The following is a 27,300-nucleotide window of genomic DNA, read 5'->3' on the forward strand; positions in this document are numbered from 1 at the left end:
ACGGCCCATCTGTTGTTGGCGCTCCCTCCTCTCCCCTGCAGTGGATACTGATGATCCCCAGTGGATCCCCTGCACCGGATCACATGACCGGAGCAGGCTGAAAATGTGGAAGTACATCTTTCTTACACAAGTTAGTCAGCATGGGTGTTAAGAGGTGGGGAGAGCATTTTTAAGTCTATTCAGGTTTAGCCTGGAGTTCTACTTTAAAAAATTAAAGGGGTTGTAAACCCTCATGGGTTTTTCACCTTAATGCATTCTATGCATTAAGGTGAAAAACCTCCTGTGGTGCTGCACCCCCAACCCCCCCCCCCCCCCGCCCCTGTTTTACTTACCTGACCACGATCCTTCGCCGGCCGGGAACAAGCACACAAGCTCTAGCTGGTGTCTCATGTCCTGATTGGATAGATTGATAGCAGCGCAGCCATTGGCTCCTGCTGCTGTCAATCAAATCCAATGACGCAGCGCCGAGTCCTGCATTCTGGAAATGGACACAGATGCAGGACTCGGGAGCTCGCCCGCACGGGTAACATGGACACTCGATGCGAGGAGGAGCCTGAAGCTTTACAATCCCTTTAACTTTTCTAAAAAAAACAACTCTAATCTTCACCCCAAATTTTAAAGTAATCACCCTAATCCCTGACCTAAACAATGACATAACAACCAAACCTTACAAATGCACTCACCCCCTGGTTCTGTATACTCACATCATTGTGTACTGAAAGCTATTCACCCCAGAACAAAAATGGCAACATAATCCCCATTCTACAGTGTTTCTATCTTATTATTTATTTATAGTTGTATTTTCTGGTACTATATATTTATTGAAATATATAAAAAAAGGATCATTTATGGTTGTATTTTGTACAGTTAGATACACATACAGCCTATTCTGCCCCAATCTAAAGAGTCTGCTGGAAAAATCGCAGTTAAGAAGCCTCAATTAAATTGGTTTGGCATTTTCTTACAAACAAACCAAACTAGGTTTGTTTTTTTCTTTAAGCATTAAGAGGTTATATGCTAGAGACTAGTGATTTGACATTGAAATTCTCCGTGTGAGAAACACCATCGATGGTGTCATTGCATGACATATTACACCCTCCTTACACAAACACACAGGGCGGTTTGCAGTACCCCGGGGCTCCTAACACTATTGTATGATAAATACTCACAGATCAGTTGAGCCCGACTAACTACAGAGCCATGCGCAACAGAACTAACCAAACAGAGATTGCCTTTCTCTGGATGGTGCAGCCCTCATAGTAGCATTACACAATGCCTGGGGCCCCGGAACCTCGGCTGCTGTGTACATTGCAGTTATGTCTTTACAGCTTCTCAAATCTGTTCACCTAATAACGAGCCCCTATAAGATGTATTCCTAGCAGAACTGTTGCCACAAACCCCATTACACCACATGCACAGCTTCTGCCGCGCTCCTACCTGGGACTTCATCTGCGCGGCCTTCTCTGGATCCACAGTCAGAACGTGCTCATAATGGCGGATGGTGTGCAGCTTGTCCTTGTTCTCTGCACGAACGTATTTCTTCAAAGCCTGCAGGATACGATGAGGCTGCAAGAGATCCAGACTGATTAACACCACCTGAATAGGGAATCCAGGACATAGAAGCATATTCTGTTCAAAAAGTAATAACTTTACTAATAAACACACATATAAAAAAAATATATAAATAAAACTAACAACTGCAGTGCCACATGATATGTTCAAGACGTATAATCACTTCTTCAAACTTGTTTTATATCACATGGCTGAACAGGGGCGGTGGCTACAGTGCCTTCATTTACCACAGTAGGGGAAGGCTCAGCTTGGACGACAACACCAGTGCCTCTATTCATCACACTAGGAGGAGGTGTAATCTTGGATCACAACACAGAGAACCAGTACATGGAGCATAGGGAAGATAGGCTACAGTGCTCTTCTTTAGCCCCCCCCCCAAGGGAATGCCCATAAATTGGGCTTCATTCTGGGGTGGAGCCGACAGCCAGCACGACAGACATAAAGATGTGCTTTTATTGCATTGTGCGGCCATGGATCAACAATAAATTTGACGTTGTGGTGATACTCCTTTACCTAGAATCTTCATTTCTTTAGAAATGATATAGGTGTGTGCGCGTGTATGAAGCTTAATGTAAATACTTTACTAAATATGTTGCTTTGTAGACTTTGTCATTTTATATATTTGCACACATGGTGGTAGCCATGTTGGTTTACCACTTGCCTACTGGGCTGCTTTTTTCACTGTTTGCAAACATGGTAAAATCTGCTAGAAATTACTGTAAATCCCTCTAACAGTATAATATTTTCTGAAAGCAGACCACGGAGGAGATTAAAATGGTGGTACTTACAATTTTTTGTTTCACGATATTTGCGCAGTTATTTATCAAACGCGTATTTTCAAGAAAAAATACACCAAAATGAATTTTAGTGTTAACAAACACAACATATAGCCATTTTTTTTTTTTTTAAATATCAAAAGATGGGTTTGCGTTCAGTAAATAGATACCAAACTTGTCAAGTCTTAAAATTGCATAACCTTTTGGAATCGCAAAGAACTATTAAAACCCCAAATTCTACATAGGCAGACCTTTAAAGATCATCAGTTTAGAGTTAACCCTAAAATATGGCCCTAAAACTATTGCGCTCACTCAGACGTTCGCAACAATACCAGCCGTGGGGCGCAACTGATGTTTACGTATATATACACACGTTTGCCCAACACTGCACTTTATATGAGTGTGTGCAAGGGTGACAGACAGGGGTGCTTTAATTTTTTTTTTTTTTTTATATGACTTTATCACCTTCATTTTTCTTTAAACTTTATTGCCATCACAAGGGGGCCAACAATTTCCCTATGCGATAGCATGGGCAGGTGACAGGTACTGTTTATGGAGACACTGGGGGTCTAATTAACCCTTAATGTCTCCCCTGCACTCCAGCCATTCAAGCACAGATTGAGTTTGAATAGCTGCATCCTCAGCTACACTAGTTGAGGGATGGCAGCTGTGACCCTGGAAGTAATGTAATACATATCACTTCCAGGGTCATTAGTCACAGGAGGGATAGGGGAACTTGGAGAGGAACCCCTTTAAGAGCCACCTGATCACTTTTATTGGAAATCCCTTTGCTGGCTCTTAAAGCTGCTACCAAGCTCACAGCTGCAGCAGCTGTGTGCTTGTTTTAATCACTTATCTACCATGCCATTTTTAAACTCACCTTGGTAGACAAGTGGTTATATATATGCATGATGTGCTTCCTAACTAAAAGGAGTTGTCACCAAGTCCTGTATGGATAAAATGTAGTGTCTCCAATAGTACTTCACAGTGTCTGTATTATGCTTTCTCTTTGTTGCAAATCTGCTCAGACTTATTGAAGTAAACCCCTTAATTTGGGCAATTTATCCCCGAATTACTATGTAAAACATTATTTAAAAAAAATAAAAAAAAGTCACTCACACGTGGAGGCTCAGCCTGCAGGGCTGACAGGTAGTTCTCCAGGGCAATGCGGCGTCTATCATTCAGCATGGCCTCCACACGCTCTAAGTGGGTCTCCACAAGCTGCTGCTTCTCATGTGCTGCCTCCTTCTCTAGGGCCTTCACTGTGGCCTGGTAATGCTAGAAAGACAAGTGAATTACCGACAGGGACAATGTACGGTACATCTTACTAATGTCGTTAGGATTCAGGATGCCAGATCCTCCATCCCAGCACAGGGTTAAAATTCCATTAGCTCTCAGGTGAATGTCATTAGCTGCTGCTGCTTTTACTGCCTGACATTCCTTATTATAGCAGATACTCATTAACCGTGACTCCAATAATTACAAAGTCACCCACAGCAACACATACAATTACACCTCACTGGCTTTAAAAAGGTGGCAGAAGGACATGATGGAAGGAAAGGATAATAATGAAACTCTCAACACAAAACCAACACTTCAGATTATGAACCCAGTACAAGTGGATCATGTCTAATCCTAAAAGGTACAAGCAGCTGCAAAATTAAGAGGAAACGAATAAGGAGACAGAAAAGGTTATGCAGAAAGGCAATAAAATGCAATTGAAACGGGGCAGATTCAAATTGCTTTATTTTTTATCCTTGGTGGTCTGGGGTCGATGCCAAGAAGGTGAAAGGACAAGGATGACTTTCAGATCATGCACAAATCTGAAGACTCTAAAGACCAGTTTCTTGCTTGGCTTGCATCAGCCCAGAATGCAGAGCAGCCATAGATTATACAGCAATGCAGGCAAGATCATCTAGCATTTGGGTAGGAAACAGAATCTAGACATCTCAAATGTAAAGAAAACAAGAAATATACTGTTTGCAATTTACAGGTAAAGAAGTGATGTAATGATACAAGATCTGGGATTAAAAGTACCATTTCAGTCTTTGCAGATGACACCAAGCTATGCAGTGGAATAACATCGCTACAGGATGTCTCCAATTTACAAGCCGACCTCAATGCACGGTTTAATTGGGCAACTATGTGGCAAATTAGGTTAATGTTGATAACATGTAAAGTTATGCACTTGGGGGCTAAGGATATGCATGCATCATACATGCTAGGGGGGAGTACAACTGGGGTAATCAATGGTGGAGAAGGATCTTGGTGGAGAAGTTTTGGTAGATCAAAAGCTCAATAATAACATGCAATGCCAAGCTGCGGTTTCCAAAGCGAGCAAAGTCCTTTCTTGTATTACGAGAGGTATGGACTCCAGAGAGAGAGATATAAATTTTGCCCCTGTACAAATCATTAGTAAGACCTCATCTGGAATATGAAGTTCAGTTTTTGGCACCAGTTCTCAAAAAGGATATCGGGGAACTGGAGAAAGTGCAGAGAAGGGCAACCAAACTGATAAGAGGCATGGAGGAGCTCAGCTATGAGGAAAGATTAGAGGAAATGAATGTATTCTCTCTTGAGAAGAGAATATCAAGGGGGGATATTTTCAACATGTATAAATACATAAATGGGCCATATAGTGAACTTTGTGTTGAGTTATTCACTTTAAAGGTCACCACAGAGCACAAGGGGGCACCCTTTATGACTGGCGAAAGAGATTTAATCTGCAAATACAGAAAGGCTTCTTCACAGTAAGAATGTGAAAACGTGGAATAGACTCCCTCAAGAGCTGGTTCTGTCCAGCCCAGTAGATTGCTTTAAAAAATGCATAGATTCTTTCCTTAATGTACATAATATAACTAGATACTAATATTTATAGGTAAAGTTGATCCAGGGATTATCCAAATGCCTCTCGGGGGAAAAGGAAGGTTTTTTTTCCCCATGCTGGAGCAAATTGGATGATGCTTTGCTGGGGTTTTTTGCCTTCCTCTGGATCAACTGTGCGTATAGGATTGTGTATATAGGATTATAACTAGATGGCGTGTCTTTTTTCAACCAGACTATGTAAGACGTCTCATCAGAAACATTTTAAATTTCCTTACTGTCCCCAGGGAACAAAGTGCATTGATCGGGTTGTCCTATTCTGACAGGTGTGCTGGATGCAGAACTAGTGTGGTTGACTGTGCGCCCCCATCTCCTCACTGCTGTCTGACCACACTGCTCAGTAGGACATGAATACCTAATTACTTGTGATTGACAGCGGTGGTCTTTGGCTCCAGGCGCTTGCCCAAGTTCAGTACCTTCACTAATCATGCAGGAGGGGTGTGTCAGTGAGATTGTGAAAACACAAACAGTACTGAGCTCAGGCATGCTCACAACAGAGAGTGGGGGAAGGTACAGAGTGCTGCCCCAGCTCCATAAATTGGGCTTCCTGCAGGGGAGGGACTCAAAAACAATTTTATCCGATATAAAGGTGTCATTTTCTGCAGAACTGTTCTCGGATTCCACAGAATTTAACATCTTTAGGTCTGCTAGGAAGTATTTAAGCATGAATCAATAGCCCAGCAGGTAAGATTGTATCCCTTATGAGACTTCTTTAACCTGCAGTGGGCGCCGATGAAACTCAGGTTAAACATTTTAAAACCAAGCTAAAAAATTACCAGCACTGGGGACTGTCATGACACACCTCTTTTTTTCTTTCCTCCATTTTCCTCACATTATTTTCTGGGCGTTCTTTCAAATCAGGAACAAAGCTTTGGTAGAAGGGTTACTTAGACAATTATTCCCCTCTAGAAGAGCTTCTTATTTATTCTCTCATGCACATTCATGAAAATGATTAGGGAGTTCAATATCTGGCAAGTCTATTTTCAGAAAAGTCCTGGTCAGTAGGGTTGACCTCCCTATAGTACTAAGGGAAGTAGCTAACTTCAAAGTAAAACAATTATTTCCCATTAAAAAATATGCTGCAGCACTAGAAGTTAAAGTGCACAATGAGCTGTCCAAAGCTGGTTTACAAGTCTGTAGCTTGTAAATTAGCACTTGGCCACATCCAGTAGTCCAGATGGGTAGAATTGGACAGGGCTGATACCCTTTTTTCCCCTTCTTTTTTAAATTATATAGTGGTATGCAACGGGCTGATACCCCTTGACACAGTGGAGTGCACAGAGCAGCACAGGATTTGTCAAGATCCACAGGTAATTTTTTGCACCGAAACAGATGTAACACACTTACAATGGTATGTATAACATATCAAAATAGGAGCAAAATTAGAAAAATGAATGGTTTGGGTTTACATCAACCTTAAGCAAGTCTAGATTACGATGCAGTGTCCTGAAGATCCCTGGAAATTGAGTTACCAGGTATACATCATTTACTGATTAAAGCGGACCTTCAGTAATTTTTTTTTTTAACTTTTCATCTATTAAACCTTCTGCCCTCGTTGGTAGTAAAACATTTTTTTTCCCTGCCAGTAAATACCTTATACAACCCACTTCCTGTTTCTTGTCTGGTCATTAGCCTAGGCTTATGACATGATGCACAACTCTCACTCTCATGAGAGTTTGCCAGGAAGGGAGGGGCGAGTCATAAGAGGGCCAATGAAAGCTTCAGAGCTGGAGGTGTGCGCGTGTAATTCCAGGAAGTGAACAGGCAGCAGCTTCAGCTGCCCACAGTTAAAATGGTTGCAGGCAGACTCACTGGAAGGAGATTTCTGCAGCATATTTGGTAAATACAGAATCACAGTATATATAAAATAATATGCTAAGTAGTTGGAGGGAAGCTTCAAAATGGCAAAGAAGTTTTTTTATTACAAATTATGTGAGCAGACTGCATTCCCTCTTTAAAAAGTATACATGCTGGCCTCCTAAACTGGAATAGATAGCCACTTACCTGCATCAGGGTTTGTTTCTCAGCTTTTGGCATGTTCTTGGCTTGGTGTTCAGCTTCTTCCCACTCTTTCTTGGCCTAATCGGAGAAGGTGGAGAATTAAAACACAGCTACACCGATATGGCTTGACAGCCTCCCCTGCTCACCGGCCTGGACTTACCCTGTCCATCCTGTTGCGGTGTCGCACCTCAAGCTGCTCTTTGGCTTTCTGGAAGCGAGCATGCTCATTGTCATCAGCTGGGGTCTCTAGATAGATGTCCACATCATCAGGTGGAGCAGAGGTGGAAGGGACTGGAAAAAGAAAGACTCATTAGTTAGGAATGTTCTATGAACCGTCTACGAATCCCCGACCTGGACAGTGGATTAGGATATTAGAGGCAGCAAAGCGGCAGAAGGTTAAGAAATAAGCACAACTTCCATTCATTCACAACATTCACACAGCAAGATCTGAAGTGTGGAGGATGTGCTTCGTTGGGATAACAAGAAGGCATCTTGTAGATCAGGGGGCTCCATTCTTTACCATCCACAAGGCACACTGGACAACTCCAACGCTGCAGAATTTTTTTTATCCGGCGCAGGAAGGCCTTGTTTCTCAAACACTACAATATGTTTTATTGGAAAAAAAAAGACGTTACAAACATGTTATACTTACCTGCTCTGTTCCAATGGATTGGCACAGAGCAGCCCGGATCCCCCTCTTCTGTAAACCTGGCTCCTCCCTCGTGTTCAGTGCCCCCACAGCAAGCAGCTTGCTATGGGGCACCCGAGCTGGGTCACAGCTCCCGGTGTCCATTCACACACAGCACTGCCCCCGCCCCCTCTCCCTCTCTCTACTGATTGGCTAGCTGACTTCGATTAACAGCCGCCAATGGCCTGCTGCATCTCAAAACAGGAGGAAGAATCCCAGACGACTGAGACACTCGTGGACAGAGAGGGGGCTCAGGTAAGTGTTAGGGCGGCTGCTACACACAGAAGGCTTTTTTCTTAATGCATAGAATGCATTAAGATAAAAAAAGCTTCTGCCTTTACAACCACTTTATAGCATTTGCACAAAAGCGACTGAGCCCATTAAGGGTAACCGCCAACATATTTCCTCCGCCCAAGAAGAGTGTACAGTCTCCTATTAACATGAATGGCTGTGTGCTGCTGTACTCATGTATATATCGCAAACAGTACAGTATACAGGTGTATGGGGAAAAAAAAAAAAAAAAAAAAAAAACACGTCCTATTTTTTTTTTGCCTACGGCCAGTTACACATCGACAGCAGTGCAAAGTGCATCATTTCAATCAGAAGCTGTATAGGCCGTGTCTGAGTGCAGGAAATACACCAACAATTGCACTGAATATGCCCAGTTACCCATGAGCAAAAGCCCTTGGATGTATATCAACATTGTTACATGGCGAGCCAAAACAACAAACCTGCAATTTTATGTTTATTTCTGTCCTTAGAGGTGGCAAAAAAATAAAAAAATAAAAATTTCTATGCTCAGTTTTAGGGTTCTTCACAATTCCAGAGTACGATCAAAGAGCAAACACTGCCCCATGTGAAACATGTAAATGCCCTTTCTGAATCACAGGGTGCCAGTTCAGTTCATGACCTGAGCGTGGCAGAGAATATCGAAGTAAGGTTGACCGCACTCCAAAAAAAGGTCAGAACAAATTAGCTTTATTGTATAAAAATCCACAAAAAAGGACATCACAGACCCATGATACAAAGAGACAGCAGCAGACTAAGCTAACCTAACCAAACCGATGCCCAAAACTGCGCCCATCCCAAAAATATAACAATTAAAAATATATATAAATTTATTTCAGATTACTGTTTGGTGACACATTAAACTGATGTGTAGTAATCCCCAGCAGCTAATAAATGATCAGATTTAATCAATTTGGGTTACAAAGAAATGATGGCCAATACGCGATTGGTTACCTCCTACACCCCCCTCCCTGTGTTCTCTCCTGTAAGGCAAGATTAGGGAGTGGGAAAAGCATGACAACTGAAGATTGTGGTGTGTGCTGCCTGATACACGTTCCCAGGAGAGGACAGCTTGGACATGGTGTCCTATCACATAACATTACTCCATGGCACACAATGATTCTCGTGTATCAGGAACATCAGTTGCAGCAAAGCCAGGCAGAGAGCCAGGTGAGGGGTCACCGCATTAGACGCGGGAGGAACCGGCTTCTCACCAACTTCAATGCCAATGTAATCCAGAGGACTGGGAACTTTTGTTTCTTTTCATCAAAAGGTAACAAAGGCATTGTGTAATGAACACACACCGAGTTACAGTAAAACCTTGGTTTGAGAGCGTTTTGCAAGACAAGCAAATTTTTTAAATAAAATTTTGACTTGATATACAAGCGATGTCTTGATATACAAGTAGTGTCATGTCACAACTGAGTATAAAAGAGAAGAGAGGTGTCTAAGTGTAGCAATACATAATACATTTAATGAAGGTACAACATTTAGCAACTCACATGGTTTATTATTAAAAGAGGCACATCTAAGTATGCAGGCATCCGGGGTAAAGCTGTCCATATAGACCGGCCTCCTCACTGCCATCAATGTCGTCCCTTCCACGCTGCGCTCCACGAGCGGTTCAAGCCTCACTTTCAGATCGCTCTACTGCAGGGTAGTCTTCCTGGTCATGATTGCAGACTGACAGCGGTGAGAGCCGGTGGTGCGGGGGATGGTCTATGTGAACAGCTTTACCCCGGATGCCTGCATACTTAGATGTGCCTCTTAATCATCAACCATGTGAGTTGCTAAAAGTTGTACCTTCATTAAATGTAACCATATTGCTACACTTAGAGGCGCCTCTCTTCTCTTTTATACTCTGTAGCTCCTGCTGGATTTTGCTTCTAATCCCCTTGTGGAAGCTTCCATTTGTGGTTGGACCTTTGATGGTTACACAACCTGGTCACATTGCTATAATCTTTTTATATTAACTATAAACTGAAGGACCTATAAATAAATGGTTGTGGAACAAATTATTTGAGTTTCCATTATTTCTTATGGGGAAATTCGCTTTGCTATAGCAAAATGCAATAGGTGAAATATAACCCTTCTACGGTTTTATCTATGTCTATTTCTACATCCTGTACAAAAAGGGGGGTTAAATAGGAGATTTATATTCTGCCTTACAAAGGGTTGTTCGTGCTCAGACGCAGACCAATAGTTTTACTTTATGGCAAAGGGACTTTGAGTCTCTGGATGATGAGGAATGGACTCCGGTACTGGCGGTGTTGCTCAGGGTTTCTCTCTCGAACCCCCAGCATCTGGCTCAGGTATTCATTGTTCAGAGATCCCACTAATTCCCGCAGAAACTTTATTCTTGGGAAAAGACCACATCGCCAACATGTTCCAGATGTAATACAGCCAAAGGGTCTCTAATAGGTTATGGTGATGACCCAAACTTCACCACTACTGGGAAAAAGGCGTTTATAACTTAAAATTCCCCATGTTCAACGAGGGTCACATAAATTCCAAATTTGCCACTTCGGGGGTGATCCCAGAAGATTTACTTTCAGAGGAAATGATCACTATGTGGACAAAATCCTTATACTTAGCGTGAAAATTCATATTACAAAAGTGGATTACGCCTACATCCGACACAAACAGTGGTGGTGCTGTTCTTAATTTCACATTATGAAGGGAAAAATTAACCTACAAACATAGGGGAATGTCTGAATAAATTTCAGAAAATATGGTCCTGGTGGGTGGACTCTAATAATCCACTTGTTGACACTCCTCTTCGGGATGAAGAGAAAAAGAAAGCATTAATAATGGCTTCCCGGTGGCAACTGGTATAGGCGGTTGACCGTGAAATGGACTAAGGTGGAGGAAGGGTAAGGTCACGAGGGAGAGGTCAAGTATTTAAAGTGCAAAACGTCACACTCTGCATGTGGTGAAAAAATACTAACTCTGACAATTGGTTTCCATAAGGGTACTTCATGACCAAGAAGTCAGTACATATACACAAATGCCTTATGGTAAACATTGGTATTGGTCATTGATGCTTTTTAGTCTGTGAAATGCTATGACGGATTTGGTACCGTTTTATATGTTAATTTTATTTTATTGTTTTGTTATCAGAAACCTTTGTGATATGATTTTGTTGTAGCGTATTTATCTTTGTATTGTCAAAAAAATTAATAAAAATTACTTAATTAAAAAAAAAAATGCAATGTAATTCTGCTACCTGGAAGTTTTACTGTACACAGATCGTGTACAGAAAGTCCCCAGAAATGTAATTCCTTGCTAGTGTGATCGGCTTACTACATTTTACCAGAAGTCTGTGCTAAGATACACGTCAGGTTTTTGGGCATCCCCAGCAAAAAAAATTAATTTTGGTGAGATACTCCCAAAGGGAAATCATGTCTAAAAAGGTATGCAGACCCTGCATTTTCCCTCATTAAAACCCTGCAAGTGCAGCAGCCAATTGATAATTATAAAATCACTCCCATTCACATCCATTTTGCACATGGAAACAAAGAGCTATTTCTTGAAAATGACATTACTTCTTGATCTGCTAGCCAATACAAAATGCAGCAAATATAAATTCTGATTGAAGTCTGAAAATCTTCCTTGCCTTGTTAGCTTGTTTACCAGGTTCCTGCCTTTCCAACTGTGTCTCACGTCTTGTACCTGCCTGCACATTAGTCTCTTCCAGAAAAGCAAAAGAAGAGCACCAATCCAGATCCTTGCAGTGGATCTAGAAAAAGCCATTTATTCCAATACGAGATTTGCTGGTGTTGCCACCAATTTGCCAGATCAAATCTACACATCTTGTGGAAATGCAAACACATTAATACCTTCTAGGAATAGACTGAACAATCCCAGCTGCAGATCAGAGGAAAGCAAGTTCAGGATTCTATGAAGATTAAGCCACCCACAGAAAGCAAATAGGTAGGAGAAACAGACACAATAAGGGGCAGCAACAAGGACACTGCATACATGTTGGAGTCTTTAACCCTTTTATTCCATGTACAAGGAGCACCAGCACTGTGTTAAAGGGCCACAATAGCCAAAAAAAGCATGTTAAGCACACCTGAAAAATAAAAAGGAGCAGTAGCTGGCTGCTGAGAACGGACCAAGATTCAGGTTGGGTGCCAACGGGACACAGGATGGACCTAACCTGAATATTGCTCTGTCCTCAGGACAGCTCACCCCTCCGTGCACAGAGCACACAGTCCTCTTTTATGGAGCAATTAGATGGATGTTAAGATGGATGACTCTGGGGGGTGAAAAAGGTTAAAAAGAAAGGCTGGCGTCACCATAATCAACCTGGTGAACCGGCTTCGAAGGATAGGAGGCCAGGGGCCCCCCCATGACTTACTCATGACTTTGCAAACTGCCATGCAATATTCCTTCGTCTCAAAATTGTTCCTGTTGCCACCGCAGCCGCCATATATAAACTTGACACACCTTTGCTGTTCAGGGTTGAAGTACCAGCGAGGAAACATGGCGCGGCAGGGCCCAGTTGTGGCTTCTTGAGAGCAGACAGCTGTGAGGAGACGGGTCACAAACAGTGCAAGGTGAACGTCAGGGGGTCAGGAGGCGTATTAAACCTCCAACCTCCAAATTAATGATCAGACAGAACTGCATTTACCAAAACTGATAAGAAACCTTGACGTGGACCAACCCTCAAAAGGTTGCTTTGGAACACTGGCCCAATCTGGTTCCAGCTTTCTTTACACCAGTCTTTATTAATCAGCACCTACCATAGGGAATGTTGATGAACAACTGTGGAACAAAAGCACCTTTCCTTAATCTTGTTTTAACAGATCAGCATACAGTTTGATTCATTCTTTTATGTCAAAACTACCTCTATCCATTCTTTAAAGTGGAACTTCATCCTATAGTTAAAGCTCCTCCCTTCCTGTAAAAGAATAGGGCAGCGTTTTTGGTTTGTTTTATTACCTGTTTATATAAAGAGCATGACCTTACCCTCCATGCATGTCTTTTGCCTAGGCCAGGGGTGGGCAACCTCGACCCGCCAGCTGTGGTGAAACTAGTCCCATGAGACATTGCAAGACCCCGACAATCACAGCATGACTCCTAGAGGCAGAGGCATGATGGGATTTGTAGTTTCACCACAGCTGGAGTGCCGAGGTTGCCTACACCTGGCCTAGGCGAACGACGTGCACAATGATTGATGGGCCTCTCGGGATATGCACATCCCATATCCAGGAAGGCCTGTAAATTTTCATTGAGTAAAAAGGAGGAGGGCGGGCCTAGTGGCGTGTCATCACGAGGCCCTGACAGATTATCCAGAAAGAGCCTTCAGATCTCTCAATGAAAAAGCAAAAAAGTAAGATGGCAGCAGGGACCGAGCGGTGTCTGTTGACACAAGGCTGTCAAGCAGGACAATGCTGGATCTGGGGGCTGGGTGAGTATTCAAAATGTGCAGACATCACCTGGAGGTAGGCAGGGGAATAGAAAAAAAAAACTGAAAGGGGAGTAGGATGAAGGTCCTCTTGAAAGAAGGTGAAAATTCTTACATACTTTTTTACCTGTATGCTCAGCCGTTAAGATGGCAAATCCTTTTAAAAAAGTGGGCGTGAACTTAAACTGAAGTTTTGCTGTCTCATAGGGAGCGTCCAGAAATGCTAATTGGGCCTACACAGTAACCTGAAAAATGTGTGGAATTTTTCCTAAAAAAAAGCAGTACACTTCCTGTGCTGAGCACTGTTCTATAGCCTCTTAGCTGTATATCTGTAGTGCGAGATCATCTGAGGTACTGCTGTCACTGGCTGCTGGTCTCAGATTTAAAGTGCGATTTGGTGATCTCTCTACTGTGGTGCCCACAGAGGAATCTGTACCCAAGGACCTGCATTCTCTTTGATTACCGGCTCTTTTGTTCCGACTGCCCTTTTAAAGCCTTTCATAAAGTCCCAAAACGTTGGGAAGACAACATAGCGATATCCACAAAGTTTTCCAGGACAATAACGAGAGCCAACTTGGTCAGCCACCAGTCTGCACCTTACCTTTCACATCGGTAATGATCTCTTTATCAGACATTCTCCGCCCATTGATGACCTCTGTGGGTGTCTCATCGTTATATTCATCCTCATCCTTGTAATTGTCATAATAATAATCACGATCTTCTACAGCATCATCTTCATTCTCCACCTCTTCCTCTTCGTCCTCCACTGCGACTGTGAAATCTTCCACATCAGCTTCAGTGGGGAATTCACTAGGAAAAAGGGAACAAAATGTAAAATAGAGGAATGCTGCAGTATGAGGCACAAAACATGGGAAAAGTCATATTGTCATCCACGACTCTAGAAAACAGCATAGCTCACATACATTTAAAAAAGGAAACCCAAATTACAAGACACTCCTATTAAAATAAAACTAACCTCTTGTATGCTTCATAGTCATCCTCATCTTCCTCTTCCTCCTCATCATCCTCCTCCTCTTCTTTAGACAGAGGCTCTGCCAGTTTCTTGGCATGGGGACAGCAGACATACTCTGTGCCGCGGAACTGGCCGGCGCCACATGGAAGCAACATCCCGTAACTATGGAGGATCATGACCTCAGTCACACAGGCCTGGGGGGAGCCAAGGTTAGTGTGTCAAACCATTATGTAACAGCTATCCAATTTAAAATATGTAATCCCTGGACTGGCTATGCATTAAAGCAAAAGTCACTGAATATATTTCTAAACACTGGCATGACTACCTAAATCACCACAAGTATCAAAGTCCCAAACACCAGCATTGTGCGTGCGTGCGTGCAAGCCCCACCCCCCCCTTTGTGCCACAGGTCTCCGCCAGATCCGAAAGACAAAGGCAGAGACCTTTGGCATATCTGTGCACATGTGAGACATTCAACTATGGCAGGTCGTAAATAATGGAGACTGATGTTCCTCTTTTGTTTGAAAGTCAACGATGGTATATAAAAGACCAAAAGAGTAAATCATATATTACACCTGCAATACTTCTGAATTCCAATTTACAGTTTCATTTGCAAATCTGAACAGTCCAGAACACCTTTACCATCTACCACTTATAGCTTTGGGAGAGATCAGATTTGATTTTCTAAGGATCCTCCTTACCCCTAGACACTCCTGTACTTTGCTGATAACAGGAAGATCAGTATTCTATTCTACTCAGTTGGTTACCTTTCGAGCCACGCTCTGCCAGTACTGTTCCTTCTCGCACAGGTCCCCCTGCTCCTTGTGGAAGAACTTGCACTTCTCAGGAACCAGAAGTACATCGCTTACAAAGTCACCCACTGCAAATAAAAAGCAAAAAGTCAACAACATGGGATTTAGATCACACTATATAAAGTCCAAATAGAACCTGCACTCCCCATAGTGCTTGACCATTAAATAATCAGGGAGTGCTCAAAATGATTGTCAAAGCCGGCCATAGGCAGTTCAAATCTCGGCCGGTTCAGCAGGACAGAACCATGTATGGGCAGGCTGAATGTACCCAAAGTTGATCAATCAACTATGGTACAACCAACCTGCTGGATTTTACATGTGATTATTGCAAGCAGCTGGTATTGCCACTAGCAATCGCTGTCTTCTCCCAGTGGGACAGTTTCTCTGCGTCCCCCTGCTGGGTGGGATTCCCCTGTTAACACTGTCTGTGGTTGCAGGAAAAATATTCACTCCGTCTATGAGCTTAGGAGGGTGCCAGCTAAACAAGATACAAAGTCACCAGAACCCCAAAAAAACAAATTTCACATATTTATTGTGAAGACAGCTTCACAAAGTCATAGTAAGATGACATTTCGGGATCCCCTCCTCAAGGCAATAAGTCACCCTAAGGAAGAGTCCTGAATAGTGGTTTCTTATGTCTTTGTGATGCATTCTACATTAATATATTATTTATAAACACACAAATATATACAGTATATATAAATAAAACAAATTGATTCGGAGTGCTGGTGCCTGCATCTTCTGATGGAGATCACACTGGTGTGATAAGTTGTTTGTTGCTGGAAAGATCGTAATTGCACAATATATTTATCACACAGAAGCCTTTGTTCAGCTTGAGGAGCCAGCAGAATGGTCCTCGATATCTATTATATTTTTTTTTTTCCCCCTCACTGGATCTTCCCTGCCCACACAGAACAATTGTCATAGCAGAAAAATAAAAAATGCTCGGGAGGTCTAAAAAAAAAAAAAAAAAAAAAAAAATATATCAAATTCTATTTAATATAAATTACATGGCAATTTATATTCGTTTTATATACAGTACAATTCTATTTATATAATAATTTATTCTATTTATTTTTATTGTTTGTGATTATATTCCTGGATATATCCTCTGGTTAGTTGGTGAGATCCAGTGGTGAATTTTTAATATAAAAATACAATAAAATACATTTTTCTACTCTTCTCAGATTGCTCTATGACAGTTTTTAATGTCCCAACGTTTTGATTTTTTGAGTACTAGGGAGTTTGATCTAATTTACAATATATATTAATTTTTCTACCCACCTTACAAGGAGGATACAAATGTATTGTTTTTTTTTGCGTTTCAAAAATCCTCAGATATTGAATTGAATTAAAAAATTCCACACAATAAGAATAGCAGGGGGTAGCAGGGTGACACACCTATGTCATTTCTGTTAAGACGCAGCTTTCTTGAAGAGAGTGTATAAATCTTTGCTCAATACAGTGAAGACGGCCACATGCATAGAAATTAATTCTAAATTAACGGCTTCCTCTGTTTGCAGTCATAGTCAGAAAACCGTGACTGTTCGCACGCAATAAATCAATAATGGACATGACTCCTGCTAACCAACAGCTCTGACCTTGGCGCACCGATCATTCGTGCGTAAAAACCGACTGCATAAATCCTTATGCGGCTGCTATATGGCCATGTGATTTATTTAACAAAGTCTTGGAATTTCACAAGGCCACGGAGCTGGCCCAACACAAGGCTTGAAGGGCGATGGCTTAGCACAAAGGACTGCAATGCATGGGACCAGAAGGATGGTGCCAACTACCTGCCGGCAGAAACTGGTCATCTTATTTCTGGGTTAAATTTTTCATTATAGGATGGGAGATTAAACTTCAATCTCCTTAGCCCCAGTTTTTTCAAATCGCTCTAAAAAGGAAGGGCCCATTCACACCAGGTGCACTCAATCGTCATTTCCAGTGCATTTCCAATGCAAAGACAAGGAAATCGGCCAAAAAAAAAAAAAGGAGGTTACAATGCAATGGGTCATTAACAGACCACACAGCAGACAACTGTGGCTGCTTTCTAATGCAACTGCTAGTCCTAAGGATGGAAATACGCCATGCCAAGAGGTACTGCCGGGTGAATTCACAGGTCACGTCTGGATTGTGTAGAGAGCTGGGTTTGAGGATCTGTGCAGAGTTTTGTAGGGATGATAGGGGAGCAGATACGCACCTAAACACTTGTAGGGAACTACGATGTGGCTGTGGCCTTTGCAATTCTTCTTTCCCTTCTTGCACCAGTTATCAATGCTGACTGGCTGGCTGGCTTCCACCACGTTGGTGATCTTAAATTCGGGGTACACCTGCATGGGAAAGAAAAGCAGGCAGTAAATAACTATGGCTACAAAACACAATAGCCTACTAGTCTAAACGCGACACAAACAGGACCCACGTCTGACATTAGGGATGCACCAATATATCAGCCGAAAATTGGGCGTTTTCCTTTTTGCCGATAGAAAAAAAAAAAAAAAAAAAAGTACCAATAATGGCCCCCAAAAAACATGTGCGATTTTGCCTCAATGTTGTCACTTTTATGGTGCGTTTTCATTGGTCATAGGACTCAAAAAACACATCAAAATGGCAACACAGGTGCGTTTTTGACATGTTTGCAAACGAATTTCAATTGGGAAATGCGTTTTTTTTTTTTTTTATCCGACCAAAAATGCGGCAAGCAGGACCAGTGTGAAGACATACAAGGGATTTATAGGGATGCATTCTTCTTGAGATCTTCTTGTGCTTTAACGCAAAAGAGCTTCAAAAAACAGCTCAGTGTGAAAGCAGCCTATCGGTCGAAAATAAATTCAGTCATTTAAATTCATCATATGACTGAAAAAGTTGAATACTATACAAATTATATATATATATATATATATATATATATATATATATATATATATATATATATATATATATATATATATATATATATATATATATATACATACATACATACACACACTTTTTTTTTTTTTTTTTAACTGCATTTTGGTTTCAGTTTTCGGCCAAGTGCATCCTGAATTTTAGGTTTGCACCATGAAATGACATTCCTGAGAATTGAGGACACAGAACCCAAGAGAGATGAAATGGGAGATAACAGACAAGAATCACAAGAAGGAAAGAGAATATTTCACTTGTTTCTTGCTTGCAGCAGTATTAAGTGTTATAGAGAAAATTGAAAGCAAATCCTTATTTGTAATCTTCTTGTAAAAGTTCCTTACCGGGAGATCATGCCAATAACAGCACTTCTCGCAATTAGCAGCGGTGTTGTCAGTCAGCTCCCTCATGTACTTGTTTGCTTGCCCATCAGGCCTGGGCACATCTAATGCCGACCTGATTAACAACCTAATGGCCAACTAAAGGTTCATGTAGGGAAGGCTGACAATACCGCTGCTAACTGCAAGGCAATGGCTTTGTATTGTCAGTCTGCAACAAGAAATTCTGTTATTGGCAGAATCTCCAGGCAAGAAACATTGCAACACATTCCCAAAAAATAAATTTTAATAAAAGCCAATTCCAGGCTTTAGTCCATGTTTCGCTTAAAAAATCTCTCGGTACCCCCATCTGAATTTCGGTGTGCCCATTTTGGTAGAAACTTGTATTGGCTTAAAGTCAGCTTAGCTGTGTGTTGCTCCACTCGCACAGCCATGTCATCCATTCACAGGGATTGACCTCACTGAATTACTACATGTCCCATCTGCCACTGGGGTAGAAAGATTGTGCACAGTCGTGCCAGCAATCCCTTCACCCGCCCAGGTCAGAACCTCTGCAAGGACCCAAGGACGGGGATCAACACTGATAAAGCTTGTGAAATGCCCCCATGATGCACTAATCATGGGTGCAATGCTCTGTAGGCTTTAATACAAAAACCTAGTAAATGCACATTGATCATAAGATCAATGGTGCCGTATTGATTACTTCTTTGCAAAATATGGACTTGGTCTTTAAGAAAACCGTATACAGCGAGACAGGATGTCAAATATACTGAAAAAATGTGGGGGTTTACAAATATATATTTATCGTGCATGCTGTATTGTCGAGAAAGTATGTGGAAAAATCTGGCATTTTACCATCCTTTATCACCAGCTGTGCAGCAGAAATCTTCATGGACTTAAGAGCTTCGAATGTTGCTCTACAACCAAACAGTCCATACTTTTCACACAGAATTTATAATATTTTAACATTGAATTTGGAGGCAGCATAATGCTTCAACTAGTGAAATGCTGGATGTCCAAGCACTCATTCTTGGAAGCGATTTTCTTTTAAGTTTGTAATGGAAATTTGTAAATTCTGTATATAATTGTATTCTATTTTGCATGTATTGCACTCTGCCCTCACTGTGCACACGGCACCAATAATGTTTTCATGACATGTTTACATTCTTTTGAGTCCTGATTAGAATTAGCCTGCCTATGTTACGCCCCTTGTTACCATTAAAGTACAATTGTAATATTAATGTGATACCTAAATCATGTGTGTAAAAACCTTCAATTGCGTCATAATAAACAGAACAGTTATTTGGAAAGATGCCCAGTGTATCTTTTGTGTCTATTCCCTATTGCAGTAGTTATTAATTTGGAACCACTAATCAATATGAGGATAGGAGTTGCCTTTCATCAAAATGTCCGGGTCAAGTTTAAGGCCCCTGTCACACCATTGCGACTTGATAGTCGCGCGATTTTGCGGCCGATATTTTGACACAATTTCAGGGAATGTCTGTGTAAACCTGAGGTCTATGGACCTCTACTCGCGTCAAAGTCAGACCAAAGTAGTACAGGGGCTACTTTGAATCAAAGTCGCACAGATATGAATGGTACTCTTTGGAAATCATGGGGTATGACTTGTCATGCGACTTTGCAGTCCCAAGTCGCAGGACAAGTCGCACAAGTGTGAAAGGGGCCCAAGTGTACTTTTAAAACCCAAGTTTATTCGATGAAAAAAAACTAAACAAACAGCACAAGGGACTATACGCACAAATGAGAGGAGTCCCTTGGGCTGCTGGCTACAGTTCTAGTTGAACTCCTCAATCCACTGATCTCCGGAACTGGGTGGAAAGCCCCCAGTTCTGGAGATCAGATGTATTTGATTATATGTAATTGATTTGCTGGTGTTCAGCTTTTAAAAACATATTTTCTCTTTTTCTTCATGTAGGGTGGACATAAAAGTCCCTGCCTACTAAAGTGATTTTTCAGGCATCGGGCTTTCAGGGTGTTTTGGTGCCTATACACGCTTGTGCGGTAAACCCCATCTGGAATCCCATGGATAACATTGCACAGCTCACATGATGCCGGGGATGCCTTCTTTTGGCAGCTTTGTGTTTCTGCTGCCTGGCACGCCACCTGATAACTATATGCTGTACAGGGTGGATATCAGGGTTCTCCATCTAACAAGGCACTCACCTCTTGGCAGTACTCCAGAATCTCATCCTCTTTTTGGAAACAGCTTTTGGTCCCGGAGGGATCTGGTTCCCATTTACTGGTTTGAACATTGACGTGCATGTTTAATTTCCCGCAGAACATGGCCACCTGAGGCTCAGTCATGGCGAACCCTGATGCAGCATTGGCGGCGAGAGCCTGGTAAGAGAAAAAAAAAAAAAAAAAACAGGCAAGGTTAGTAAGAGGTTTACAAACATTACTTGCCTACATAGAAAATTCCCCCCTCTGCAAATTAGTACACACCCCTTAAACCCAAGCACAAAAAGGGATCATACAGGCTTATGAAAAAAAAGCTGCTATGGAGGGCACAAGCAACCCCCTTACATTTGGCAGAAAAGATGCTTAAAGCTTAACTCCAGCATAAGCCATATGGACTAAATACAAGAGACGTGTATTCTTCCTTGAATCTTGGTGTGCTGTGTGTATTTCTTCAAGTTCTGTGCAGGAACCCTAAATTACAGACCAATCACTGCTGCTCTCCCTTCTTGTGCAGGGTGACAGGTCTTGTCTCCGCCCCCTCCTGTCGTTTTCTCCTGACAGCCTGTAGTGAGTGGAGCCTGTTGAGTCCCTCCCACAGCTCTGCTCTCTGCACCGGCTATGTACAGCACAGTGATGCCATGTCACAGCTACTATACCAAGACATTGGGTATGCAAAGATATTTGAGGCCCACAAGCTGAAAACCTTTGTGACTATTGTAGAAATATATATATTAAAATGAAAGTTTTTGTGCCATCAGTTTTAAAACTCTGAATTAAAAAAAGGTTCATTGACTTGATCTACAAGATCCAGACAGCACATTCCTGCACCTGGAATCACAGGTGGTTGTGGACAGTGCAGTCGGGAAGCCTGTACAAAGCAATGAGAGTGAAGGGCACCACAGCGGTTTACATGTATCCACACATTCAGCAGTTACCCTCGGCTAGGGTGAGAGGACCGGTACGTGGCGCAGACAGATGTTGAAATTTACTAAAACTGGTGCAGCTGTGCATAGTAACTAGAGCTGCATGATTAATCGTTAAAAAATTGCGATCTCGATCCAACTCCCCCCTGCTCACGATCTTAATCTGGCATTTCCACCATTCAGTGCACAGACATTCTCTGCTCACAGCTGGAAGCTGTCACCCCGATAGGGGTTAAAAAGGGGCTGGTTTCAATGGGCAAGGCGTTTTAAGAGCAGTGTATCCACCACTCCTAAACCGCCCCAAAGATGCTGCTTGGAGGGCTTTTTTTGAATGATTATGAAATGTCCCGCAAGCGCGCCGCTCCAGTGTGAAAGCACTCGGGCCTTCACATTGGAAAGGCGCTTTACAGGCACCATTTATAGCCCTAAAAAACCTGTAAAGCACCTCAGTGTGAAAGTAGCCTAATGCTGGCCATACACTATATGAAAAATCAGCCGAACCCATTTAAAAAAAAAAAAAAAAAAACGAACATTTGGCCGTGAGAGCAAACGATAGTGCCAACATGTAATGACCGATAAATCGTTCAATGGACATAAATGAAACCATTTTTTGTTCCTTTCTTTTTTTTACATATACCCAGTGCAAACAGTTCAGACGGGAAACACATTAACCTTTCAATTTATCGTTCGTTCGGCAGAAAATTTCTAAACTTGTCCGTTTTTTCAGCTCAAAAACATCCCAACAATTATCGATTTTGTGTCCATTAACTGGCCGAAAAACTAACTGTCTAAATTACCGGATTTCGGACGATTTTTTGTATAGTATATGGCCAGCATTAGATCAAAGAGATAAATTTTGGTCTACAAACGAGGTCAGTTTAACCACTTAAAGACTAAGCCTTTTTCTGACATTTGTTGCTTACGAGTTAAAATTGGTATTTTATGCTTTATGCTGTCATGTGACTTGAGAGTTCAAAGTCGCATGACAAGTTGCGCCCCATTAACAGCACTCGGTGCAACTCAAGTCACTCCCAATTTAAAAAAAAAAAAAAAGTTTCCTGCACTACTTTGGGTGTGACTTTAACACGAATTGCATTGACTTCTGTTAAAAGAAGTTGTATGCAAGCCTTGATGAAGTCATGCATGGATGTCGGCTTCAAAGTCACGTGACTTTGAAGCCGCTGCAGTGTGAACAAGGGCTAAAACCTGGAAGCTGATTGGTTACGATGCACAGCTGCACCAGATTCTGTTGTGCTCCAGTTTTAGTAAAGCTCCTCCATTATGCCCAGGGCTGGTCCATTTGCGGTTAGGACAGGTGAATGAGGCCCTGTACAACACATTTAGGACTGGTTCACACCACAAAAATGCACTCCAGTTCCGTTCTGGATGCATTTCTGCATGTGCGTTTTTTATGTGTTCCGTTGCACTTCCAGATGCATTCTAGGTGCTTTTTTCCTGTTTTTTTTCACTATACTAGGGTCCAGTGCATTTGATGCGTTTCAGTGCAATAAAAATGCAGCATGTTCTACTTTTCTTTTCTGGAACTAAAAAGCCCTGGAACTGACCGCACTGGTGTCAACTACGCCATTGGAAACCATATAATCTACTTTCCATGAGTGTTTGATGCAAAACAAAAAAAATGCACTGTGAACTGGCCCTATAGGATTTATTTATAAAGCTTTTCACCCCAGAATCAAACAACTTTTACAAAGGATTCACACATTATTCCAGCTGAATCAAAATGAGAAAAATTAGTATATTCAGTGGAGGTTGTCTGAATTGTGTGTGGAAACATTTCTAAATAAACCCAATAAAGTGGATGTAAGCCTAAATCAGGGATCTGCAATTAGCGGAACCTCCAGCTGTTGCAAAACTACAAGTCCCATCATGCCTCTGGGTGTCATGCTTGCAGCTGTCAGAGTCTTGCTATGCCTCATGGGACTCCGTTAATTGCATATCCCTGGCCTAAAAATGATAAAATCTCATTATGTTAACATTTTAAAAAAGGTACATTTTTGATCCCTTTAAATCTGCAGCTCGTATTAAAATAACCCCTGGTGGATCCTGCCATTATGATTCTTGTTCAGGCACTACTTGTTACAGGGTGACAACTGTCTCCCAAGTGTGTTCCTGTGTTGTCACCCTGTCGCACGGGCTTCAGATGGAGACAAGTGGCCATTATAGAAAAGAAGAAAACAAAAAAAGACTAAAACCAAACAAAAAGCAAACACAAAAAACACAAAAACCAAACAAAAAGCAAACACAAAAAATACAAAAAACAAACAAAAAACACAAACAAAAAACACAAACAAAAAACACAAACAAAAAACACAAACAAAAAACACAAACAAAAAACAAAACACACCATTAAAACACAGGCACAATCCATTTGTCACCATCCCCATCCTGGGAGGAAGGTCACAAAGCACTCAGCTTTTTTTAAAGCTCTTGAAATTTCGAGAAAAAAAGAAAAAGCAATTTTCAGAGCAAGACTGAACAGGACACCACGGCTGTCCAAACTTCAGGAAGGTCACCCCTTCCTTCCTGTTATGGGGGTACTAGGTCAGGGATATGAAGGTATGCAAATCTCACCGAAAGGGGCAATACAAGCTGAAAGATCCAAATAAGTATAAAAAAGGTGGAGAAACTGGGCAGTTAACATTCATTATCAGGCTGTTATTTTTTAACTTTACAAATTAGAAGTTCTATCCCTACAAACACGTATTTCAGTTGCGGCTTTTAAGCTGAAAAACGAGGGGCAAGATTGGGATTTGCGGTTTTAATTCACTCCGAGTAGAAATCTTTCCCTCATGACCTACATAGCGGCGGTGCCAGTGTATGTTGGCATTCAGAGCACATGCTTTGTAAGCCGGGTCACATGTGAGGTTCAACGCCATCCACATCATAACATACTTAATCCCCGGCTCACACGGTCCGAGTGTTCTCCGCTGAGCCCGGGGAGAGTTCTCATGGAAATACCCAAAAAAAACACACAACATTCTTCATAACATTTGTCAGCAGGCCTCCAGTTCTTATAACTTTATGGGACCTCAACAGGCTACACATTGTACAATTCAGATTGTATTAGAGGAAAGGTGTCATACTCCATTCTGAATGGGAGGTGGTCAATAAACCATCCTAAATCACAAGGATGGGATTCATCTACAGCAGATCCCATTCTATAAAGTGTGAATACTGTGCTTGTATATAAAAAATAAATAAATAAAAATAGAAGAAGGGCAAACGGGCATGATTTTTCATACAGAAAAGACCTGCTTTGTCTCTTCTGCATTAAAGTTGCTTACCTGCCTGTCTACCCTGTACAGTGAGTTTTGCATTTTGCCAAAGCCAACTGCACTCCAGTGCATGCACAGGAATTACGCCACCCTCGCCCAGCGGGCAGCTCCAGGAAGCTTCATCTCTGGATCCAAGGAGAGTACAGTTTTGCTTTAATCAAGACACATAGAAGTTTATGGGGCTGTAATGATCAGCCTGGATACAATCACTAGAGTCGTCAGATCCAGGAAAGTATGTACCGGTGGGGAGGGTGGGTTAGGTTACAATCTAGGAAAAACTTTTTTTTTTTTTACATTTTGGATAGAGTAAGGCAGTGTTTCTCAAACTTAGTCTTGTGGTGCACCAAAAAAAGATCTAAAAATTTTCACGGCACACTTAAAAAAATTTTTGTTGTGAAGAATCGCTAAACAATGAACAAGCTTTATTTATAAGGCTGAATTCACACAACAGCGTTTTGAATCGCGGGCAGATTTGCCGCAGATCCCCCCCACGATTTGACAGCGCCGAGGTGTGAATGACAAAACGCCAGACTCACATTCAAGATGCCATTCATTTTGAATGACACCTCAAATCGCGGTGAGGGTCTGCCGCGCAATAAAAAGTGCTGCAATCGCGGTGGGACGCAAGTCACCCAAAAATAGTTTAGGAGCTACTTTTGGGCAACATGCATTCCGCAACGCGGATTGCCGCACGATTTTGCGACAGACCCTCACCGTGATTTGAGGGGTCATTCAAATGAATGGCATCTCGAATGTGGTTCCCGCGTTTTGTCATTCACACCTCGGCGCTGCCAAATTGCGGGCAGATATGCGGCAAATTTGCCTGCAATTAAAAACGCTGTAGCGTGAATGCAGCCTAAGCATCAAAGTTGGAATGGAACGAACGGTGTCTAATTTTATAATACATAATTAGAGTTCTCCTGAGATCTCGCATAAGTCTTGCGTTACAAAAGGAACCAACGAATGACAGACTGATAGAGATTGCGTTTTTATATGTTACTTTTGCGAGATTGATTTACCATTTAATTTTTCGATATGTTCAAGGTTACAAAACACTAGCAATTTTTAATATTTTTAAAAACTCCCACGACACACCTGCAAATCCCATGCGGCGCACATTTCGAGATCACCATCAATAAGAGATCGTTATAACCCTTGTTATATTTCCTTTTTTTTGCCACTTGTGTCCCAATTGGGGAGATTTCCCTTCACCTCCTTTCCCATAGCCAAACCGGAAGTGAGAGGAAATCCCTGCAAAGTAAGGGAATTCCTTGGGGACCCCCAAGTCACCAGAACTAATGTCCCCATTGGAAGACTTCTCCATTACTTTTCTGGGTACAACCCAAAATTTGGGAGATTTTCTTTTACTTTCAATGATAAAATGGTATACAGGACAAATAGAGAGAGAGGGTGAATTTCCCTAATGGGGGCACAAACATCAATAAAAACTGACAGAGGGTCTAATCCCTCCCAAAAAATCTGTGCACTTCTCCTTTAACACTTCATTTTATTACGTAGAGCAGCACGTTGCAAGGGGTAGGCAACCTCGGCACTCCAGGTGTGGTGAAGCTACAAATCCCATCATGCCTCTGCGAGTAAGGCCTGTGATTGTCAGGGTCTTGCAATGTCTCATGGGACTTGTAGTTTCACCACAGCTGGAGGGTCAATGGTTGCCTACCCCTGCAGGAAGCCCTGGTTCACACTGGTACGTCTGACATGCGATTTGGCATGACAAATTGGTGGCAATTGCCAGCAATGGCACCATCCCAATGGGTGCGACGCTGCATTTGCGGCGCCGCACTGATTTCAAAAAGTAGTTTCTGTACTACTTTTTGTGATTTCAGGCTGCGATTTACATTGACATCTGTGCAGAAACCTGCACAGAGGTCTATGAAATTGTAGCCAAAATCAGGACTGACATGTGGGAGTGAAATTGTGCGAGTTCTGAACTCGCACAGCTTCATTCCCGCATCTCAGTGTGAACCTGGGCTAAAGCATGCTCGTTATACTCACTGTGGGACCTAAGGGGTTAATCCTTCACATTGTGTAAAAAGGCTTTTTGATCCTGTCTTCTATGATCCTCCTCTTCTTTCACCGTCCCCTAACCATCTCCTAATAGAACAGAGCCTTGGAGACAAGCTGCACATGCTCAGTTTGGTGTGTATTGCTAGAGAGGTTTTTTTTCTTTTTGGGAGAGTGCATGTGATCAGCACAGGGCCAATCAGCACTGTCCA

At 42.0% G+C, this 27,300-nt stretch overlaps 1 protein-coding gene across 7 annotated transcripts in view; it reads right to left on the reverse strand.

The window, feature by feature from the left end:
* APLP2 (amyloid beta precursor like protein 2) overlaps positions 1-27,300 on the reverse strand; it is a 121,908-nt gene that overhangs the window by 27,511 nt on the left and 67,097 nt on the right. For 2 of the 7 annotated variants that reach the window (XM_073603319.1, XM_073603317.1), the window contains exons 2-11: positions 20,833-21,006; positions 17,610-17,739; positions 15,362-15,474; positions 14,598-14,788; positions 14,223-14,431; positions 12,572-12,739; positions 7,393-7,523; positions 7,236-7,310; positions 3,468-3,626; positions 1,438-1,566 (exon numbers count right to left, since the gene is read on the reverse strand). In XM_073603319.1, coding sequence (XP_073459420.1) covers positions 1,438-1,566; positions 3,468-3,626; positions 7,236-7,310; positions 7,393-7,523; positions 12,572-12,739; positions 14,223-14,431; positions 14,598-14,788; positions 15,362-15,474; positions 17,610-17,739; positions 20,833-21,006 — 1,479 coding nt within the window. Of the gene's footprint in view, positions 1-1,437; positions 1,597-3,467; positions 3,627-7,235; positions 7,311-7,392; positions 7,524-12,571; positions 12,740-14,222; positions 14,432-14,597; positions 14,789-15,361; positions 15,475-17,609; positions 17,740-20,832; positions 21,007-27,300 lie in introns of all 7 variants that reach the window. The other 5 variants (XM_073603318.1, XM_073603316.1, XM_073603322.1 and 2 more) reach the window with 3 other exon arrangements.

This window comes from Aquarana catesbeiana, linkage group LG10 (genome assembly GCF_042186555.1).
Source record: "Aquarana catesbeiana isolate 2022-GZ linkage group LG10, ASM4218655v1, whole genome shotgun sequence".
Classification (NCBI taxonomy): Eukaryota; Metazoa; Chordata; class Amphibia; order Anura; family Ranidae; genus Aquarana; species Aquarana catesbeiana.